This window comes from Numida meleagris, chromosome 2 (genome assembly GCF_002078875.1).
Source record: "Numida meleagris isolate 19003 breed g44 Domestic line chromosome 2, NumMel1.0, whole genome shotgun sequence".
NCBI classification, from domain to species: domain Eukaryota; kingdom Metazoa; phylum Chordata; class Aves; order Galliformes; family Numididae; genus Numida; species Numida meleagris.
Window position 1 is genome coordinate 44444185 of NC_034410.1, and position 18012 is coordinate 44462196.

Consider the following 18012-nt stretch of genomic DNA (forward strand, 5'->3'; position numbering starts at 1 on the left):
ATCTCCATTTTCAGGTCCTTCTATTTGTTTGTTTGTTTGTTTATTTATTTATTTATTTATTTATTTATTTATTTATTTATTTAATAATTCCAGAAATAAAATGTTTGAATAATAAGCCTTTTCCATTGTCGTGTCATTTTAGTTATTGATTCATCCATTCATCCATTCATTTATTTAATGGTGAAATCTCAGACTGAATCTGTATTTTGTCTCTCAAAAGGAAGTAGAAGCAATGGTTCTAGCATCAGCTTAATGGTTTTCTGTAAGAATCAAGCTCTAGATTTGTAGCTTAGGAGTAATATAAACTCCAAAGCATTGTTTCATTCTGCTTTTAAATGCTTTTCTCATAACAAAATTTGTAATTATTTATTGATACAATGCACATCACAAATTAAAAGGCTAGTAAGCTTTAAAAAGCACACTGCTACACAATCTTCTTGTATCCCTCTGAATTCTCTAACTGCACACAGGAGCAGGATCTTACTGTTGGAGTAAGACGATTTGGATATTTTTTTCCTCAAAAAAACACAACCCAAACAACAACAAAAAGAACCCCAAAGCTGTAACTACACTTCAATAACTTCACTTCTTCTCCACCAGAGACTGAAGCTGAAGATGCAGACCGCCCTCAATTAAAAAAAAAAAAAAAAAAAGCCACTCCTGTTATCCTATTGATTTTGTAAAATAATGCTGAGCTGTAACTTAGGAACTGGCAGCAGCTTCAGCAGTGGTGACATACAGAAAATATTAAAATGACTGAGGATGAACTCAATGCAAATATGAAGGGAAAAAAGACCCCAAAATGAAAAGTAGGGAGCATACAGTTACACGTGGTTAAGGAAATCTGCATACAAGTATATTAGTAGGCCTGGAAATGTTTCTCCCTGGTAGACAGTAAGAGAAAAATGTAGAGCTAGTTGAGAACTGAGGACCAGAGGCACTTTTCTACCATCTAGATATTTCATGAAAAATGTAAGGCACAACCTGCATCCTGTAAACTGCGCTAACCGGCAAGTTAAGAATTCTGCCTGATTTTAGTAACCTTAGTAACCTTTAGTAACTCTGTGTTCTCTACCAATAAATACCAACTCTTCTATATATGCCAGTTTGAATTTCATAGCTCTGACTTTGTTCTACAGGATATCCCCCCATTTGCTGCCTAGGCTGAAAGGTAAGTAGTGGATATTAAGAATAGGAGGGAACAGTCTCATGCTTAAGATAATTAAAGATACCTTGGGAAACCATATTTTTTCCCCGTGACAGTTTTCAGCCAGCATGCAGCAAGGTAAGAAGTCACATATTTGACATGGGTTCATTAATTACCTCCTGCTTCTTAAGTATCGGATCAGATGCACTAAGCCGGGTCTGAGTTCCACTCTGCCAAAAGGAGGAGGAGGCACACCAAGAAATAGAGCAGAGCCGTGGGTCTCTGCTCACCTCTCCATTTCCCCACAGCACCTCCAGTAATCCAGCACCGATACCAGCACAGCACGCCCAGGCTCTTCTCGATTTCAGAGGCACACCAGCTCTCTCTGAAGCCTGGTGCCATGGAAAAATAGCCACAGTCTGACTCATTCTTGAACTTGAACGTTGGTGCTGGGCTTACCCACTGCTTGCTGTGGAGGCTGGTTCAGAAAAATGAAATGAATCACCATCTGAGGTGAGATATCCATTTAGTGCTGATCTCTTAACACAGTACTCACCCAGGTCAAGGGCTGTGCAGGTCTTTGCAGACCAACAGATCGGGGCACGGCTGTCAGAGCAGGTTTCAGGAAGGGGGGCCTTTTTGTTTGCATGAAGTATGCTAGCTTTGTGTGCAAGTGTGCCAGCTTTCTGCGGCTCTTCCCTTCTCCAGCCCTTGAGCTAAGACATTTCCACCCCTAGATGCAGCGTTTCTCTCTCTCAAGGCAATTTTTGCCTCCCACATTTGTAATGAAGAACAACTGCATCTCCTACTGGCAGTCTAGAACGCCGCCATGTCAAGTGACATGAGAAGACGAGGCTCCCTCTGCTGGGTTTTGCTTCAGAGGCCTCTCCCTCCCTCTGAAACAAGTGGAGGAGAACCTGCACCCGGACACAGGGTGCTCACCCTCCAGGCAGAGCTTCGGAGAAGGAGATGGCTGCAGTCAGCACTCAGCATTTCGGATGCACTGTTTAGGCTTGTAAGCTGTGCGAGGGTTGGAGTTCACTCTTCAGAGCAATTGTTTAGAGATGCTTTTATTGTGCCTGCAAAGTGAAAGCCAAATATGTCATAGGAAGCTTAGGGCAATAAAAAAGATGTTTGAGGTCCCATTACTGTGCATTGGAATGGAAAAAGAAGGCTTGTGCTCTACATTTGGACATTGATATGAGGCTTTCAGCCTTTCAGAATGGGGCTTCGTACTCTCCAGCTCAGGAGCTAGATCCTAAATCAGTGTGTTGATATCTCAAAATGGGTGTTTGATCCCCAAAACAGTCTTTGGGCCCTAAATATCAGGCTTTGGCCCCTGGCATGTGGCTGTGGGCAGTAGAAAGGAGGCTCTGAGCATTAAAATGAGGCTTTGGGCCCTCACAAACGTTGGTGATTGGTGAGTGGGAGGGGGGCTGGCTACTGATGGAGACCTTAGGCTCTAAAATTCAGGCCTTGTCCCTTGAATAAATTTTGTCCTGTCAGAAAATGCCATGGTCAACCAAGAGTAGGCTTTTTGCCCTAAAAATAATTCTTTGGAGCCTAAAATAACAATCCAGGCCTGAAAATGAGGCTATAGGTTTAGGCTATAGGTGATAAAACAGCAGCTTTGGATCCCAAGTATAGGCTCCAGGTCCTGAAAATAAGGGTTTAGTGCTTTGTAAAATGGAGCCTTAGGATCCTATTAGTAAGCTTTCTAGAAAGCAAAAGAGAGTTTAGAGCTTTAAGAGATTGTTTGTGCCATAAAAAAGAAGGCGTGTTCCTGAAAATGAGGCTCTGGACTCTACAGTGAGGATTTGGACCATGAGAATGACTCTCTGAACCCCAAACTGAGATGCTGGGCCCTAAAAAAGGGGTTTGGAAACTGAAATCGAGAGAGTGGCCACATGCCTTATTCACATCATAGTTTTTGGCAGTATGTACATTTGTGAACAACTATTCTCAAGGGCGAAGCACAGGAAGAGTAAAATTTCATGAGAATCTCTGAAGAGTGCCTTGGGAACCCACTAAGTTGCAATCACTACCAGGCTGATGCATTAGTTTCACAAAAACAAGGTCAAATATCCCACTAGTCTTATGGTTTTGTTGCTGTCTTTTTTCATGTTTTAATAAATATATATATAAAGTGTTAATATTTATATATATTAACTGTATTATGTATTTTATATGTGGCCCAAGACGATCCTTCTTCACTCAGTGCAGCCCAGGCAAACTGAGAAGTTGGACATTCATGGCTTAAAGTCAAAATTAGTTGGAAGAACAAGACCTCCTTGTCAGTGCTCTGTATAGAGAGGAAAGTAAGAACAAGGGTATTTCCCTTCTGACAGACCTTGAACTGGGATGCTCTTATACCATTACCGTATGGATGCTTGCAATTTCTATGGACATTTTTGTTCCCTTACCTCTAGAAAGTACTGCCTTTTTGGTTCCCATACCTTTAGAAAGTACTCTATAGGCTGTTCTCCACAATAACCCTTTTTTTTTCCAAATGTACAGAGAATAAAATCCTCAAGGGCTATTTTTGCTGTAACTCCAAAGCCACATTCTGGTGCTGCAGCACAGGGATCGAGGAGGGCAGCAGTCCCCCAGCAGTCCCAGGCAATTACATCTGCCCAGGACATCCCAGGGAAGCTTTCAAGAGCTGAGAGAGACCTTCTCTCTGGACAGCCAGCACCCAGGCACCTACCTGCCTGTGCCTCATGGAAGACAACAAACCAGGAACATCTCTCAGGTTAGGAGGGACGCAGTCTCTTTCTCCTTAGCTTGGAGGAGCAAAAGGTGCTTTTCCCCCTTATGCGTGGATAAGGATGAAAGCCTTTGCAGCAGCTTTCTCAGGCTTTCTTATCCCTGAGCTGTGTCCCAAGTACCAGTGGGTGAAATGAGGCAGAAAACAGAAAGTGGATAATTCTTGATGTGCAGTTGTCTTTTAGGCAGCATTCATGTCACGTGTTTTCAAGTTACACTGAAAATGCATGCTATGATAATGAACAACGCTCTTATCTAGGCTTATCACTAACATCAGAGTACAACAAAAAGGCTTTTCTGCTCCCCAGGGGGATCTGTTGAGGAAGTGTGTAAGTCAGCATGACTTAGTTTCTCTTCATTTGAAACCCTGCAGTTATAACTCCTGTGGGTATCCCTTTTGACACATTTGTAGAGCTGCAGGGATAACTTCAAAGCATTGTTGGCATCAAGGAAGTTTAATTCATCTTTCTGAATCTGTCAGTTCTCACAATGAGGTTTCCTTAATGCTGTAGATTCTAAATCATCTTTCTGAAAGCTGAAAGTTTGTGATATTGGCAGTCAGAGCTGCTACTTTCAGTGTGTGGGGAGAAAACAGCTTTGAGCCTTTTGATACTTTCCTGAAAAAAAATGCACAGTTCCTTACCTCTGTTTGTGAAGAAGGAGAAGAACAGGGGTGCTGGCATCCCAAATGTGCTAAACCATGTCACCTCTAATGCAGCTGTGAGCATCACATGCTGAAGTCCAGAGCCAGACAGAGGAATGAACGCGCTCAAACTCTCAGAATTCTCCAGCCCAGTGGGCTGCAGGGAGACGTTGCGCTCAAAATCTTATTTATGGGCAAAGAAGCAGCACAACATGTTGTGAGTATAACAGTAGTCTCAAGGCTCTAAACATTACTCCGGATCTACTGGCTGCAGAAGAAGAAAGAATACCAATGCAGTTAAAATTATTTTGCACGCACCTCCTAGCCCTTTTCCTTGCCCTGCTCCTCTGGGTCCTAAAGCTGGTGGCTTCACGCTGGTGGTGGTGTGGAGGTGTCACAGTAAGCTGTAAGCATCGCTGGAGAAAAGTTGCCATCACGCTGCCCACGCTCCCCCAGCCCCTGGCATCTGAGACCATCCCCAGTTGAGAGGTTCGGTCCATTCTATCCCCTTGGGCGGTCCCAAGTGTCCTCACAGAGAGGGTCAGCATTTGGAAGAATCACCCTCAGCGCTGTGCACTAGGGGGAAGGTGTGAAGATCCCAAAGGCTTCCTTGTCTCCCCTGCTGTGCTTCTGTATGCACTTCTGCCCCACTGACTAGCCGTGTCCTGCCTCACTATTTCACAACGCGACAGCGGGACCACAGCTGAGCACATCAATACCCGGCTCAGCCCTGAAGCTCAGCCCAGGAAGCTGCTCTGCCAAAGTTCAGGTTTCACAGGGCAGGCATAAATGCTAGAGAAGAGGAAATGTACATTTGAAAACAATCAGGTTCAGCCTGAAGAAAACATTGGTTTTCAAGACAACTAAGAATTAAGGTAAGAGACAATTATATTTCACCTATAATTTGACAGAGCAGGATGACAAGAAGTGGTGACTCATGAACTTAGGGAAGCTCCTTGCTGCTTAGCTCTGGGAATCTAAGTGAGATTTACTTTGGAGGAAGATGATGCGGGCAATGTTTACAAATCATGAAGGTAGAAAGGAGAACACTTTTACCAGTCAAAGCAGACCGGGGCAGAGACATTTTACTTGGTGGCTGATTTTTTGTGGCATCTTGTGGTGAGGGAAATATTCACCCTGCTAGAAGCCCTCAAAGTTAAAGCAAAACACTGAGAGATGAGCAGTGTGCAGCATCAGCACAGAAGGACAGACAGGAGGACGCAGCCCTTCTATTTCATTAGATGCATTTTGTTGGATGTCTGCAGGGATTTCCAAACATTACGCTCACCAGCATTGCTTGCTTTTGGTTTTGGCCAGTGAACCAACAGCAGAAACATCAATGACAGTGAAAAACAGCCCAATACAGGATTTTGCTAGAGATGACAGAAAGTGGGCAGACTGGCAAGGTAATGACAAAAATCCAAAAATTTGAGAAACCAACTTTCTGTGTGACCACATTATTTAATTTCTCTATGACTCAGCTTTCATTGGGAAGGGTGTTACACAATCTTTTTTGGTGAGACACTCATGTAATAGAGTTGCAGCAGTCCATTAAGTACTCGTGTGGTACAAATACAGATGCAGAAACAGCTGCTCCCAGCATTTACTCTGCTGGGGAAAAGCCTGTGTGCAGGGCAGGGGCAGGGGCAACAGGATGAAAGAAGGGAAGCGACTGCAATGAGTTCTGAAAGTTTGAGCAGTGCAGAAAAAGTCCAAAAGGGGGATAAATAAATCTAAATTTGGGAGAAGGGGATGCAAGAACATGCAGCGAGCTGGGAGGTCTGCTAGGGGATCGCGTGGTCTTGACAGGAAAGAATTTATCTGGCCAGTCACAGGGTAACGTGTGCTGCCCTCTGATAACACAGTGGAGAGGATAATTTAACAGATCTCCCATTTCTCAGGTTTCTCAAGGATGCCATGATTATAAGATCTTATTAATAACAAAAAGGGGACAGGAAATACAAAGGTGCAGCAATAAAGGCGACGGGAGGATGGTGCCAGCAGTAACTATAAACAAGGGCAAACAGTGCACACTGCTGCAAACTGTCTCTTTCCATGGTTCCTCCCACAGAAAACACGAAGAAAATCTGAATGCCACTCAAGTAGAGAAGGCCTGGGAAAAAGAAATACTGAGGAAGAGCAGTTAAGAGAAAACAAAGGCAAAACACACAGCTATGCGTGTAAAATTTAGAGGTAAAGTGTGCAGCATGACCTTTGTGAGGACAAAGCCATGGTTCTTCCAGCCATTCGGTTCACTTATGTTCCTGTCCTGTGGCAGGTCCCTGGGATTGTACACTGCCTGGAAGCCTGTTCAGCAAGCAGAGCTTCTGCATAGGACCCCAGCACGTGTGGCAGTGGGTCTGTTCAACAGCATCAGGACCACAAAGCCATGACCCTAAGAGGCATGGGGGAAAAATTCAGAAGCATTTTTCAGTGGTTTTTGAACCTCAGTTGTAAGATCCATGGGAGATACAGGAGCCAGGCCATAGTCTCCTAAGTCATTTCTGAAACAGATATGTTAGGGCTCCAAGCTTCTTAGAGACACAATTCTAAAACAGTTGGACTGCCAAAGGCAGTGCCTTGTGAGGTTCTTGGAAGTACCCTAGTGCTTAGCTCCCATTCAGAAGCATTATTTGAATAGTGACAGCATCTCAGTAAAACGCTTTTATGTGGTTAACTGCAACTTCAGGTGCTCAAGAGCCCTTCCAGGTCATGTCCTGAAAGCTGAGCCCATATCCCACACTGTTAAGGCCATGCTCATTTCTGTTGTTACCTAAGAGGCAACAGCAACAACAAAAAATATGCTCCAACAAATCATCTGAGCATTTAAAGAGCCCCCTGAAGATACAGCATGACCAGAAGACCCTCAGAATGGCCTTGAGAAAACCTGAAGAGCAAGGTGTTGGAAGCAGGTGGGACCGTTGGCACAAGGGCAAAATATTTCCTGCACGTCCACAGCCTCTGGGGGACTTTGAGAGAGGGTGCTTAAAGCATTAAAAGCCTCATCTCACAGCTTTCATTATAAATACAGCAACAACCGCAGCGGTGAGCTGCTACGGCCCCAGAAACCACACAGAGCCCGGTGCGAGCAGCGGGATGTGGCTGTGGGCACAGGGTCCGGCACCGACGCTCAGACCCTTGTGCCCCCCTTGCCAGGAAGTTAGCATGAACAGCAGCTGGGTGGGACCAGGGTATGAGCATCTCCAGCTCTTGGTCAAAATAAGGCCTTTGTGTTTGCTCTGCAGCACAGGTGGTGAAGCCTTCCCCACTGGTAGACAGGAATAGCTCCATGTTTCTGTTTTATTGTTTGCTTTTTAAAAATCAGAGTATAGCTAATTCTGATGCAACGGTTAAGCTGAAAGTTGTGCCCTGGTTCCTTGCTGCCCTGCAGTTATCTCCAGGTTAGCACTTTCCACTGCTTTATAAAGCCTTAGGTTACAGTGGCAGAAATCCTGGACTCTATGCTATCCCCTCCTGTCCTCCATAACCAAAGCCCAAATTTTTCAAATACATTCTTTTAACCCAGAAGTATTGGTTTAAATTTCTAGATTTACATGCTGCTCATCTCCAGCTATTGGCTTGAATTTAAGTTTTAGAATCTACTGCTTCTAACTTAATCTGTGGTGTAAAAACCATAGAACTGATTCAGGGAAGGTTGTTTTTTTTTAACTCTTTTTGACTTAAATGTCTTTGCTAAGTGGCTATAAGCCTCTGCAATTTTCAGGCTTATGTTAATCTAAACCTGAAGTGGTTTGATCATCTTCCATTTCTAAGTCTTTTATTTTGTACCTTAAATGCCCTGATTTTGGAAAACACTCAGTGTTCTTCCTCTTCACCTTGAACTCCACATTGAGTTGCAAAAACTAAGAATGAAGTGGCCCAGATCACTACTTGATCTGAAAATCTTATCCTCAGAGTCTTGGGGGGAACCTCTATAAATTAAAGCAATTAAAGCTTACAGAACTCTGCCTGGCCACAGAAATGGCCCAAATGATCAGATAATAAATCACAGAAGAAAGAATAAATCCAAAGAAAGAGTTTTCCTCACCTTAAAGTCGTCAGAGAACGACTGTGGGAGCAGGGAGCAAGGGTGCACCTGACAGTGTCCCAGAGGTTTGCTTGCTTTGTTCTACTTTCTCCACCTCTTATGAGTTTGCACACATGAAGCATGCCTACAGCCCCAGCAGAGAGCCCTACAGCAGTAAAATTTTCCCTCCTGTGTTCCTTCTCACGTAGTACAGCTGTAAACACCCAAAGATTGCATCAGCTCTTTGTACTGAAGCATCCAGCCGGGTGCTCAGTTTCAATGTCTGCCCACGCTGGCTGGCTTCATGGTTGCCTGGTGGATAGACCTTGTGTTCCAGGCACAGTTTGTGGTGCTCATTTCTCCAACATGTAATGCTGGCTACAATAAACGTGAGGGTGAATCATCTCAGAAACCCCAGATTACTCAGAGCTTGCTGAACTGCTGCCCAGTCATCTAGTTTTTTGATCAGATCACCCTACTGGCTCTGATTCCCAGTCCGCTTTCACTCCACTGATGATAATACTGAAGTTTTTTTGGGGTTTGAATTCATGGCTCCCACAGAGCTTTTACAAACAATATATATAGTTTGGTATGGATTTTTTCACTGACTTTTTTTTTTTAATCTGACAGCTCATCAGTCCAAATCCAATTATACTGCTATATAAGATTTGCATCACTATGGGCTGGAGAGTGTCGATCACAGCAGCGGGCAATGCAATCCAAAGGTGCAAATCTCCTGCACAGCGTTATTCTCAGCCTTGTCATCTCATCAGATGACCAAATCAAAGTTGTTGTTTTTTCTCTTGCTATAAAACCACATAGAACGGCATTAGCTGCATTCTCCATCTTCACTGTTTAAATTTTATTTTGGCATTAACTTGTATGAACTGTCTTAATTTGACTCCCGCTTTTGAGTACTGGCATTACCAACTCCTTCCAGCACTTGTAGAAAGGGTCCCCATTTGGGGACTGAATGACTCAGTTTAAAGTAACTGCACTTGCTGGACTGGGCCTGCTCCAGACCCTGGCTAGCTAACACGTTACTAAGTAGCTCTAGACATCATCCCCTAAGGACGGAGCCGCCCAGCTCTGAAAGTTAACCACAGCAATTGCACCAACCAGTTGGGCGTAAGACTAGAAACTGGGCATCAGCTCCGGTTAGTGCATTGCTCTCACATCTCAGTTTTGTTTCAGGCACCATCCAAACTACCATTAGCAGTATCTGCAGCATCCTGGTGACTACATGCTGAGTGTTTGGTGCCAGAGTTTCACCTAGAGAGCTAAGAAGGCTTTCAACCCACTTCCCTCCTGTTCAGTTCCATCCAGTCCCACTTAATTCTCTTAAACCTTTTTGGTGTGTGCTGGAAGGGCCACCAGTAGTTGTGCCACTTCATTTGGAGGACATGCCCATGGTCTTGCCAAGACCCAGCAGTAGGTGGGAAGCTGATGGGTGTAGCTGCAACAGCACAAAAGCAATGATGTTTATATTTGGGTAGGGTGTTTGCGGCTCAGATCAAAACGTGAGAAAGGCAAATGCGCTGATCAGGTTTCACAGGGGTCCCCACAAAGCCTATCAGCTTCCCTGGGCCAGCACCAGGCTGAACCACTGCTGTGCGGCTCGGGTGAGATGGGCCAAGAGCATGCCCTGTTTGCATGGGAAAAGCAAGTTAAGTCAACCTCACCCTGAAGTGTTGACTGAAGTGTAAAAATCTTGAATCAGCATATTGTGCAAATTTGAAGCGTAACTCTCTGGCAGAGATCTGGTTTGGGTTATTTGTTAACTTCTCTTCATTCAGTCACAGCAGAAGCACCGTGGAAAGCCAAAGAGCTGGCAGACTTGGCTTCTTGACAGTAGAGCTTGTAGCATGGCACCTGCCTGATAACGAGACGGATCAGATGTGCAGACAGGATTTGGCTCTTGTGTGACCCAGTCTGATGTCAAGGCTGCTTGAAGGTTGAAATGCAGCGTCTGTCACTTAGGGGAGTTTGTGAGTTTGTGAATCTCTCATAATTTCACTTCCCTATATATTATATACAGTGCACATGACAGAAATTGGCTGGGAACAGCTGGGTTGAGAAACAGGGTTTTCATCCTGCCAACTATTGTCTTTTAGGCAGCTATAAACATATTTAAAAGCAGAAGTGTTTGTGGGGAGCAGGGCCCAAAGCTGTGCATAAATCTGGAGAGAGAAAAGCGGTTGAACAGCTCCATGAGAAGCAGAAGTGAATCTACTATTTCCTGTATTCAGCAAGGGAAAATGCCCGGCAGAGAGACATTACAGCCACACCATTCTTACTCAGTATGCTCTGCAGTCTTCAGTTAACTTTTTCCCTTATTTTAACATTTATCATAAACACAAGAGAGACATTTGGGTTGAGTCAGACAGTGAGAAGACTATCAAACCGTAGGGTGGGTTCTGCAAGACTGGCAGCAAACACCTGGCTGGGAAGGATGCAGGTGGACATAGTCCTGCTCTCAATTCAGAATGCAATGAAATTTTATTGCATTATGCATATCTGACATATGAGTTGTTTCTTGTGAGGCCTCTGGTTGGTTGCAGTCCATCTGTTGGGTAATATCAGCTTAAACTGAGCAAAGTGGTGTTAGACAAGCTAAGTATTCGAAAAGAGCTGACCACATTACCACATCACCTAACCAGGATGAGAGCAGTGAGAGAAGGCCGCCAGGGCTTAGGGCCATCCCATGGCAGAAACTGCATTTCTTGACAAGTATGAGACCTTTCCTGCACCCGGCACAATATATTGACGTGCACTGGCTCATATAGAAACCTTCCAGAGGAACAAGCTGCCTTTCTAGGCATGAATTGAGGGAGCAAGCATGGGAACCATGAGCACAAGTAGGGGCCCTCAGAGAGGAGACAGCGATGCAGTGTGAGCTCCTTCTTTCCACTTGAAGTTCACACACCAGCACTGCCAAACAGTTCTCTGTGGGTGCACAGATAGCAGAGATGCTAAGGGGAAATGAGAGTTATCAATTGACTCTTACTTCTGCGTGTCAGGACAGGCTGGGACCTCAAGTCCTCGATCCATCTCTTGCCAAGGCTGATCAAACCTCATGTGCAGCCTCTTCCATGTAGATAGCCCTCAGCTATCGCACTCCGGTGCATCAGTGAAGAGCCAGCTGTGAGCATATCAGCCCACAGGGCAAGAAGGAGGCTGTGGCACAATGCAGAGGGGTGGCAGGGAGCCAGGCGGGCTCTTAATGACTCGTATGCAGCACAAGAGTCTTTGGTGCATCACTGATACGTCTTTCCATTTTAAAGGGATCTGCAGCAGACATTTAGTCTCTGAAGAGATGAAAGAAAATGTCAGCATGGGAAAGCACCACCCAGGGAAGTGGTGGAGTCACCGACCCTGGAGGTGTTCAAGGAACGTTTAGACGTTGTGTTGAGGGCCATGGTTTAGTGAGAACTATCGGTGATAGGTGGACGGTTGGACTGGATGATCTTGTAGGTCTTTTCCAACCTTGGTGATTCTATGACTCCATGATTAAATACTATGTCTGCTGCTTGCTCCTGTATCCCTTTGCATGGTAGATAAAGGAGTGACTGGACAGACCCAGGAAGAGATAGGCAACATCTCACCCACCTCCATAGGCAATTCCAATTAGTTATCTCACCAGCAGAAAATTAAAACCTTATTTCCTCATTGTTTGCCATGAATTCTGCACGTTGCCAGGAGCTGGACAACCAACGTGGGCAGCAGGCAGAGGGCTCGGTTCCAGGCACCATGCAGCTGTGGGTGCTCCTGCGGGCTGTGCACAGCCCGGCCCTCTGCCGGTGCCCCACAACACCCGTGCTGAGACAGCCCTTCTGCCTGCCCGCTTTTCCTGTGCCAAACCGCAGAGACTGTTTGCTAATGACTGCGGGCACTTCTCATTTAGGTGCCTGGGGGACAGCAAAGAATAAGTTGTTTTACAATGGCGAGTGCATGTTGCCAGCTGGCACCCTTTGAGAATTGACTACAAAATGAGAGGCCAGAACTTGATGGGCCACACCACAAACGGCATTCTAGCAGTGAGGCATTTGGAGATAATGTTAGTAGAGTCAGAGCAGCCATCCACAGGGGAGTTTGTTGTAGTTCCCACTGCATCTTACGAAACCTCTTGGGTGAGGGCTGTCTCACACCTCGGGCCATTTTTATTTCATGTTTAGCCATGCAAGGCTTATTTCAAACAGGCTGCAGAAGTTATTGCTATCAGAGGAACATGGACATGTAGGCTGGGATTCCACTTGCTTCACTCCTAATCTTTGCTCCTGCCACATCAGCATGCATCTACCCAGATGTGCTCAAGCTGGGCGTCTTACCACACTTCCACCCTGGGGTTAGCATTTGGGGTTAGGCTTGGCTTCTGCTGATCACACGCTACGTGCTGATCACAGTTACATTTAGAATGTTGCTTCCTGCTGAACGCTGCCCAGCAAAGTGGGAGAGTGCCCGCATTTCTCACGCAGTGATGCACGACCTGCACTGCCTGCTTTGCTGCTACTCAGCTGCTCATCCAAGCAGAAGGGGCTCATTCACCCTTTAACAACCTCACTTACCTTTCCTTGTACTAGGGAGCTAATTTTTAATGGAGTACATGTTAAGAGTAGAGTCTGGACTTATCTTACCGCTACAGCGATAAAACTCTCTCTAACTCAAATAGGGACATAATCCCAAAGTGAGTGTTGGTGAGGCCTCTCACAACACCACATCCTGGATCTCTCCCTAACGTTATTCTCTTTTCCCTTTTCATGTTGCCTCTAGCCAGAAAATTCACCATGACAGAAGCACTCCCTGAAGTGACAACCGAATACGGTTACGAGGAAACTGCTTTCACCTGCGATGAAACTGACATCCAAACATTTGGAAAAATATTTCTGCCAATGTTTTATATCGCCGTGTTTGCTCTTGGCCTTGCAGGGAATGTAATGGTGGTTTTGGCCATCGTGAAAGAAGGCAGTAAAAAGAGCATCACTGACATTTATCTCCTGAACTTGGCTGTCTCGGACCTTCTTTTCGTGATCTCCCTCCCCTTCTGGGCCTCCAACACAGTGAGGGGATGGACCCTCGGCACTATCCCTTGCAAAGTTGTGTCCTCACTGTATTACATTGGTTTCTTTGGGGGCATGTTTTTTATCACTGTGATCAGTATCGACAGATACTTGGCCATTGTCAGGGCAACATATTCCCTAAAATCCAGAACAATTAAGCACAGCTTTCTGATAACCTGCGGGGTATGGGCAACAGCAATACTGGTTTCGGTGCCACATTTTGTGTTCTCCCAGATGTTAGAAAATGACTGCATTCCTATTTTACCCCAGGAGCTGATGAACATCTGGCCGGTGTTCTGCAATGTGGAACTGAACACCGTAGGCTTTTTCATCCCAGTCTGCATCATATGCTATTGCTACTGTGGGATCATCAAAACCCTGCTGTACTGCAAAAACCAGAAAAAAGCACGAGCCATAAAACTGACCTTGGTTGTGGTGATTGTGTTTTTTCTCTTTTGGACCCCCTACAATGTACTGATTTTTCTTGAGACTTTAAGGCACTATGAGTTATTCATAAGTTGCAATCAAATTAAATCACTGGACTATGCAATGCACCTGACTGAAACTGTTGCGTTCAGCCACTGCTGCCTCAATCCTTTTATCTATGCTTTTGCTGGGGAAAAATTCAGAAAGTATCTTCACCGTGTCTGCTTCAAGTACTGCCCATGCCTGTGCTTCTGTGGGCCCTGCAATACCTACCAAGTCCGCCCTTCAGCTAGCTATGCAGAAAGCATGGTGAACAGCAACATCACCCTCAACACCAGTGACCAGGATGGAACTGTCTTCCTCTGAAGCAAGAATGTCTCACTGGAAAAAGAAATCTGTGTAGATATGCCTTCTGCAGGGCTAGCACTGCCAGGAGACCAATGTTAGCCATTGCAAAAGACCTATGACAGCACTGAAGTACTGACGTGCTTCTTGTTAAGCATTAAATATTCTTAAATAGTGAATATTTTAAAAACAAAAGCAGTACAATATGTCAAGGCTGAACACTGAAGTGAAGAGGGATCAAGAGAGAGGTAAAGTAGAAGCAAAAGCAGCATCCTTTGCCCAGAACAGCATTGGAGAAGAATTTAAGGATCAGGACACTGTTACACAGTTTTGTCATCTGCGCTTCTGTGTCCTTATGTGCACATGGTATAAATGTACACAGACCTTAACTCCTTTTTTGAGATCTCTTTAATGAATAGTAGCTGACTGTTAGCAAATGGGACTATTTTTGTAGCTATATATTGAATTATATCCATATGGAAGAAATTTTGTGGGGTTGTTGATTGCAACAAATGTTTTTCCCGTGCTTTCATAACTAATAAAACCCTAAAAAACAGAGATCTTTCTGAATATGCATTTAGTGCCAACCATACACTCAGCAACATGCAATAGCCAGAGCAAGGACTGTTCTGAAGTGCTTGGGACCCAATCAGGAGCTGATTACCACCAGCAGCACCTCTCCTGATTTCTTTGGGCATCAATTGGCAAAGCACTTCACGTAGCACATCCTCAAGAGCTCTGCAGAGCGAGTGCCTGCCAAGTTGGTAAAACACTGGGACAACTGGCACTGGGGGTGTGGGCTGGGGGTCGTCATGCTTGGCCACTGTTTGCAGTACAGAGTAGGTATGTGCTCCACACCCATGCTCTGCTTGCCCCACCTTGTAAACACCAACTGTGTCTGTATCATCACAAAAAAAAAAAACAGCTCTGGGGACAAAATAACCACTTGTCCACACTGTCTGCCACAACATCCCTCAATCTGCATGGCCTCCCCCCCCCCAGCTGATTTTCCCTGAGAAACCTTCAGGTGTATCCAGACTTATGTGTCCTGTGGGATGTGTACAATATGTGTGCTCACCAGCCTCCAAATATCCCTTTTACCCATGCAGTGACAATACATCAGGGTGACAAATGTCAATCAAACAAGAGAACGGAGAGTCCCTTCCCAGGGCCTCCCTGGAAAACTGCTGTTGTTATCTACCACAGGCTGGCTTTTGTAGGCTCTGTAGGCTGGAGATATGAGAATGAGAAATGGCCTGTTGCCATCCATGATGCTGAGATCACCATGCAAAGAAAAACCAAAGATCGATCTTGCAAAACAAATCCATGTCAATGGGACACATTTTTACACATTGATGAAACCAACAAATATATAAAATATGATGAAGCCCTCATTTCCTGACTAAGATAAAAGTCTTAGTCAGTGGGAGGAGTAGGCTCTTTCTGGACCTTGGTGAAATCATTTTTCTAAGAAATCTTGGAGCTGAGCATCTCCATTCAGTAACTGACCAATTTTCCATAAGCATTCATTCAGCAAATAGTAAACCATCAATTTTTTCTGCTGAACGTTCAGCATGGCCTACAGTATAACAGTGCCTTTTCATAAAACACCTTGTATTAGGTGTAAACATTATACACACTTAATTTTTAAAATTTCAGCTATAAGTGAACTTTCAGATCTCTTGGCTAAGAATAAGTGTAGTGCGAGCATCACTTAGAATTATTTTTCAGAATTCAGTCTGCCTAGGCAAGAAAACTCCCCTTGCCCCCACCCCAGCAAGTGATTCCTTGCCCACTAGTGACATTTTAAGAAATGCTAAGATGTGCAGAAATTAAGAGGAAGGTGCTCTGAGACCAAACAAGAAGTCGTCTGCACGAAATCAGCCTGGAGAGGGTTTATTGCAGGGCTGAGCACTGCAATATCAGTTGGGTTGTTCAGTCTTCACTCTGTTTTCAGAAAATGGTAAGCTGCTGAGTGCAAAGAGTAAAAGGCAGCTTTATCTATGAGCCAGAATGACAAGCTCAAGCCCCAGTGGCCTGGCCAGCTCTCTAGGAAAGGAAAACATGTTCCTGGCCACCTGAAGTGGTTTCACAGGAATTCAGCACATCCCCAGCATTCACAGCACCTCACAGCACATCACCTTGTACACTCATCATAGAATCACTAAGGTTAGAAAAGACCTCAAAGACCATCTAGTCCAACCACCAACACAACACCACCATGCCCACTAACATGTCCCTCAGTGCATCATCGCCAGCACGGCACACTTGCTGCTGTGAGTCAAGCCTTCGGCAAGCCTGGGCTCTCTAAATGATAACTCATGCAAACAGCATGTGCAAAACACCCGCACTTGCTAGGCCAGGCTTCCTTCTGCCCTTTTTCTGTCTCCTTTGCTACACCATGCAATGCCAGGCTTCCAAGGATTGCCAGAATAATATCACAATCACAGAATGGCAGGGGTTGGAAGGGGCCTCAAGAGGTCATCGAATCCAACACTCAGCTAAAGTAGGTACCCTACAATAGGTCGCACAGGTAGGCGTCCAGGAAGGTCTTGAATATCTCCATAGAAGAATCCACAACCTCTCTGGCAGCCTGTTCCAGCACTCCACCACCTGTACCATAAAGAATTCCTTCCACATGTTTGTATGGAACTTTCTGTGTTTGAGTTTTAGGCCATTGCTCCTGACTGAGAAGAGCCTGGCCTCATCCATTTGCCTCCCACCTCCCTTTAGATATTTACAAACATTAATCAGATGCCCCCTCAGTCTTCTTCTCCCCAGGCTGAACAGCCCCAGGTTACTCAGCCTTCCCTCATAAGGGAGATGCCTCGTATAATCTTCGTGGCCCTCCACTGGACTCCTTCTAGGAGATCCCTGTCTTTCTTGAACTGAGGAGCTCAGAACTGGACACAGAGCTCCAGGTGTGTCCTCACCAGGGCAGAGGAGAGGGGGAGGAGAACCTCCCTCGACCTGCTGGCCACGCTCTTTTTAATGCACCCCAGGATACCATTGGCCTTCTTGGCCACAAGGGCACACTGCTGGATCATAGCCAACCTGTTGTCCACCAGGACACCTAGATCCTTCTCTGCAGAGCTCAATTTTTATGCCATATATTTACAAGTCATTATATAGAAATTGCTATTTATGCACAATGTCTTTTTGCTCAATTTTTAGCAGTTGCGTGATGTTAAAAGCTTCATGGGGGTTTCCAGACACTGGGCTCTGCAACACAGAACTGTTGAGATGCCTCCTCAGAGCAGAAGTGGTAAATCTTCGAAAACATGATAAAAACCAAAATCATCGTTTTTGCTCTGTTTGCATTAGCAGGAAAAGTAATGTTGCAATGTCCCTTAAAACAGTTCAGTGTCCATGAACCATACCACTTCCCCAGGTTTCTGCTTATTTTACCCATTGCACTCCTGGAAGTATTCTTTCCACCACTCAAGCCTGACTGAAAGCCTTCTGCTGTCTCTCTATGTCCCTCCACTGGACTTGCAGTTAACTGCAGCCTTTTCACTGAGGTATTACTTCTCTATCAAAACCTCTGCTGCAGGAAAATGGTATTTTCTAACCACCCAGCTATTTTACAGCATAGACTTTT

The 18012-nt window shown here is 45.1% G+C and overlaps 1 protein-coding gene and 1 long non-coding RNA gene across 3 annotated transcripts; one reads left to right on the forward strand and one right to left on the reverse strand.

Moving 5' to 3' along the window:
• On the reverse strand, positions 657–11948 carry LOC110393724. The gene is made up of 3 exons (XR_002435136.1): positions 8605–11948; positions 4557–4824; positions 657–2226 (listed from the first exon to the last, which is right to left on the reverse strand). It is a non-coding gene; the product is annotated as an uncharacterized LOC110393724 (long non-coding RNA).
• On the forward strand, positions 4824–14969 carry CX3CR1 (C-X3-C motif chemokine receptor 1). 2 transcript variants are annotated; one of them, XM_021386918.1, is made up of 3 exons: positions 4824–5431; positions 6628–6749; positions 13354–14969. In XM_021386918.1, the coding sequence occupies exons 2-3, from the start codon at positions 6731–6733 to the stop codon at positions 14430–14432; spliced, it is 1098 nt and encodes a 365-aa protein (XP_021242593.1). In that variant the 5' UTR covers positions 4824–5431; positions 6628–6730; the 3' UTR covers positions 14433–14969. The 2 variants fall into 2 exon arrangements, with proteins under 2 accessions (XP_021242593.1, XP_021242594.1); XM_021386919.1 differs by lacking the exon at positions 6628–6749.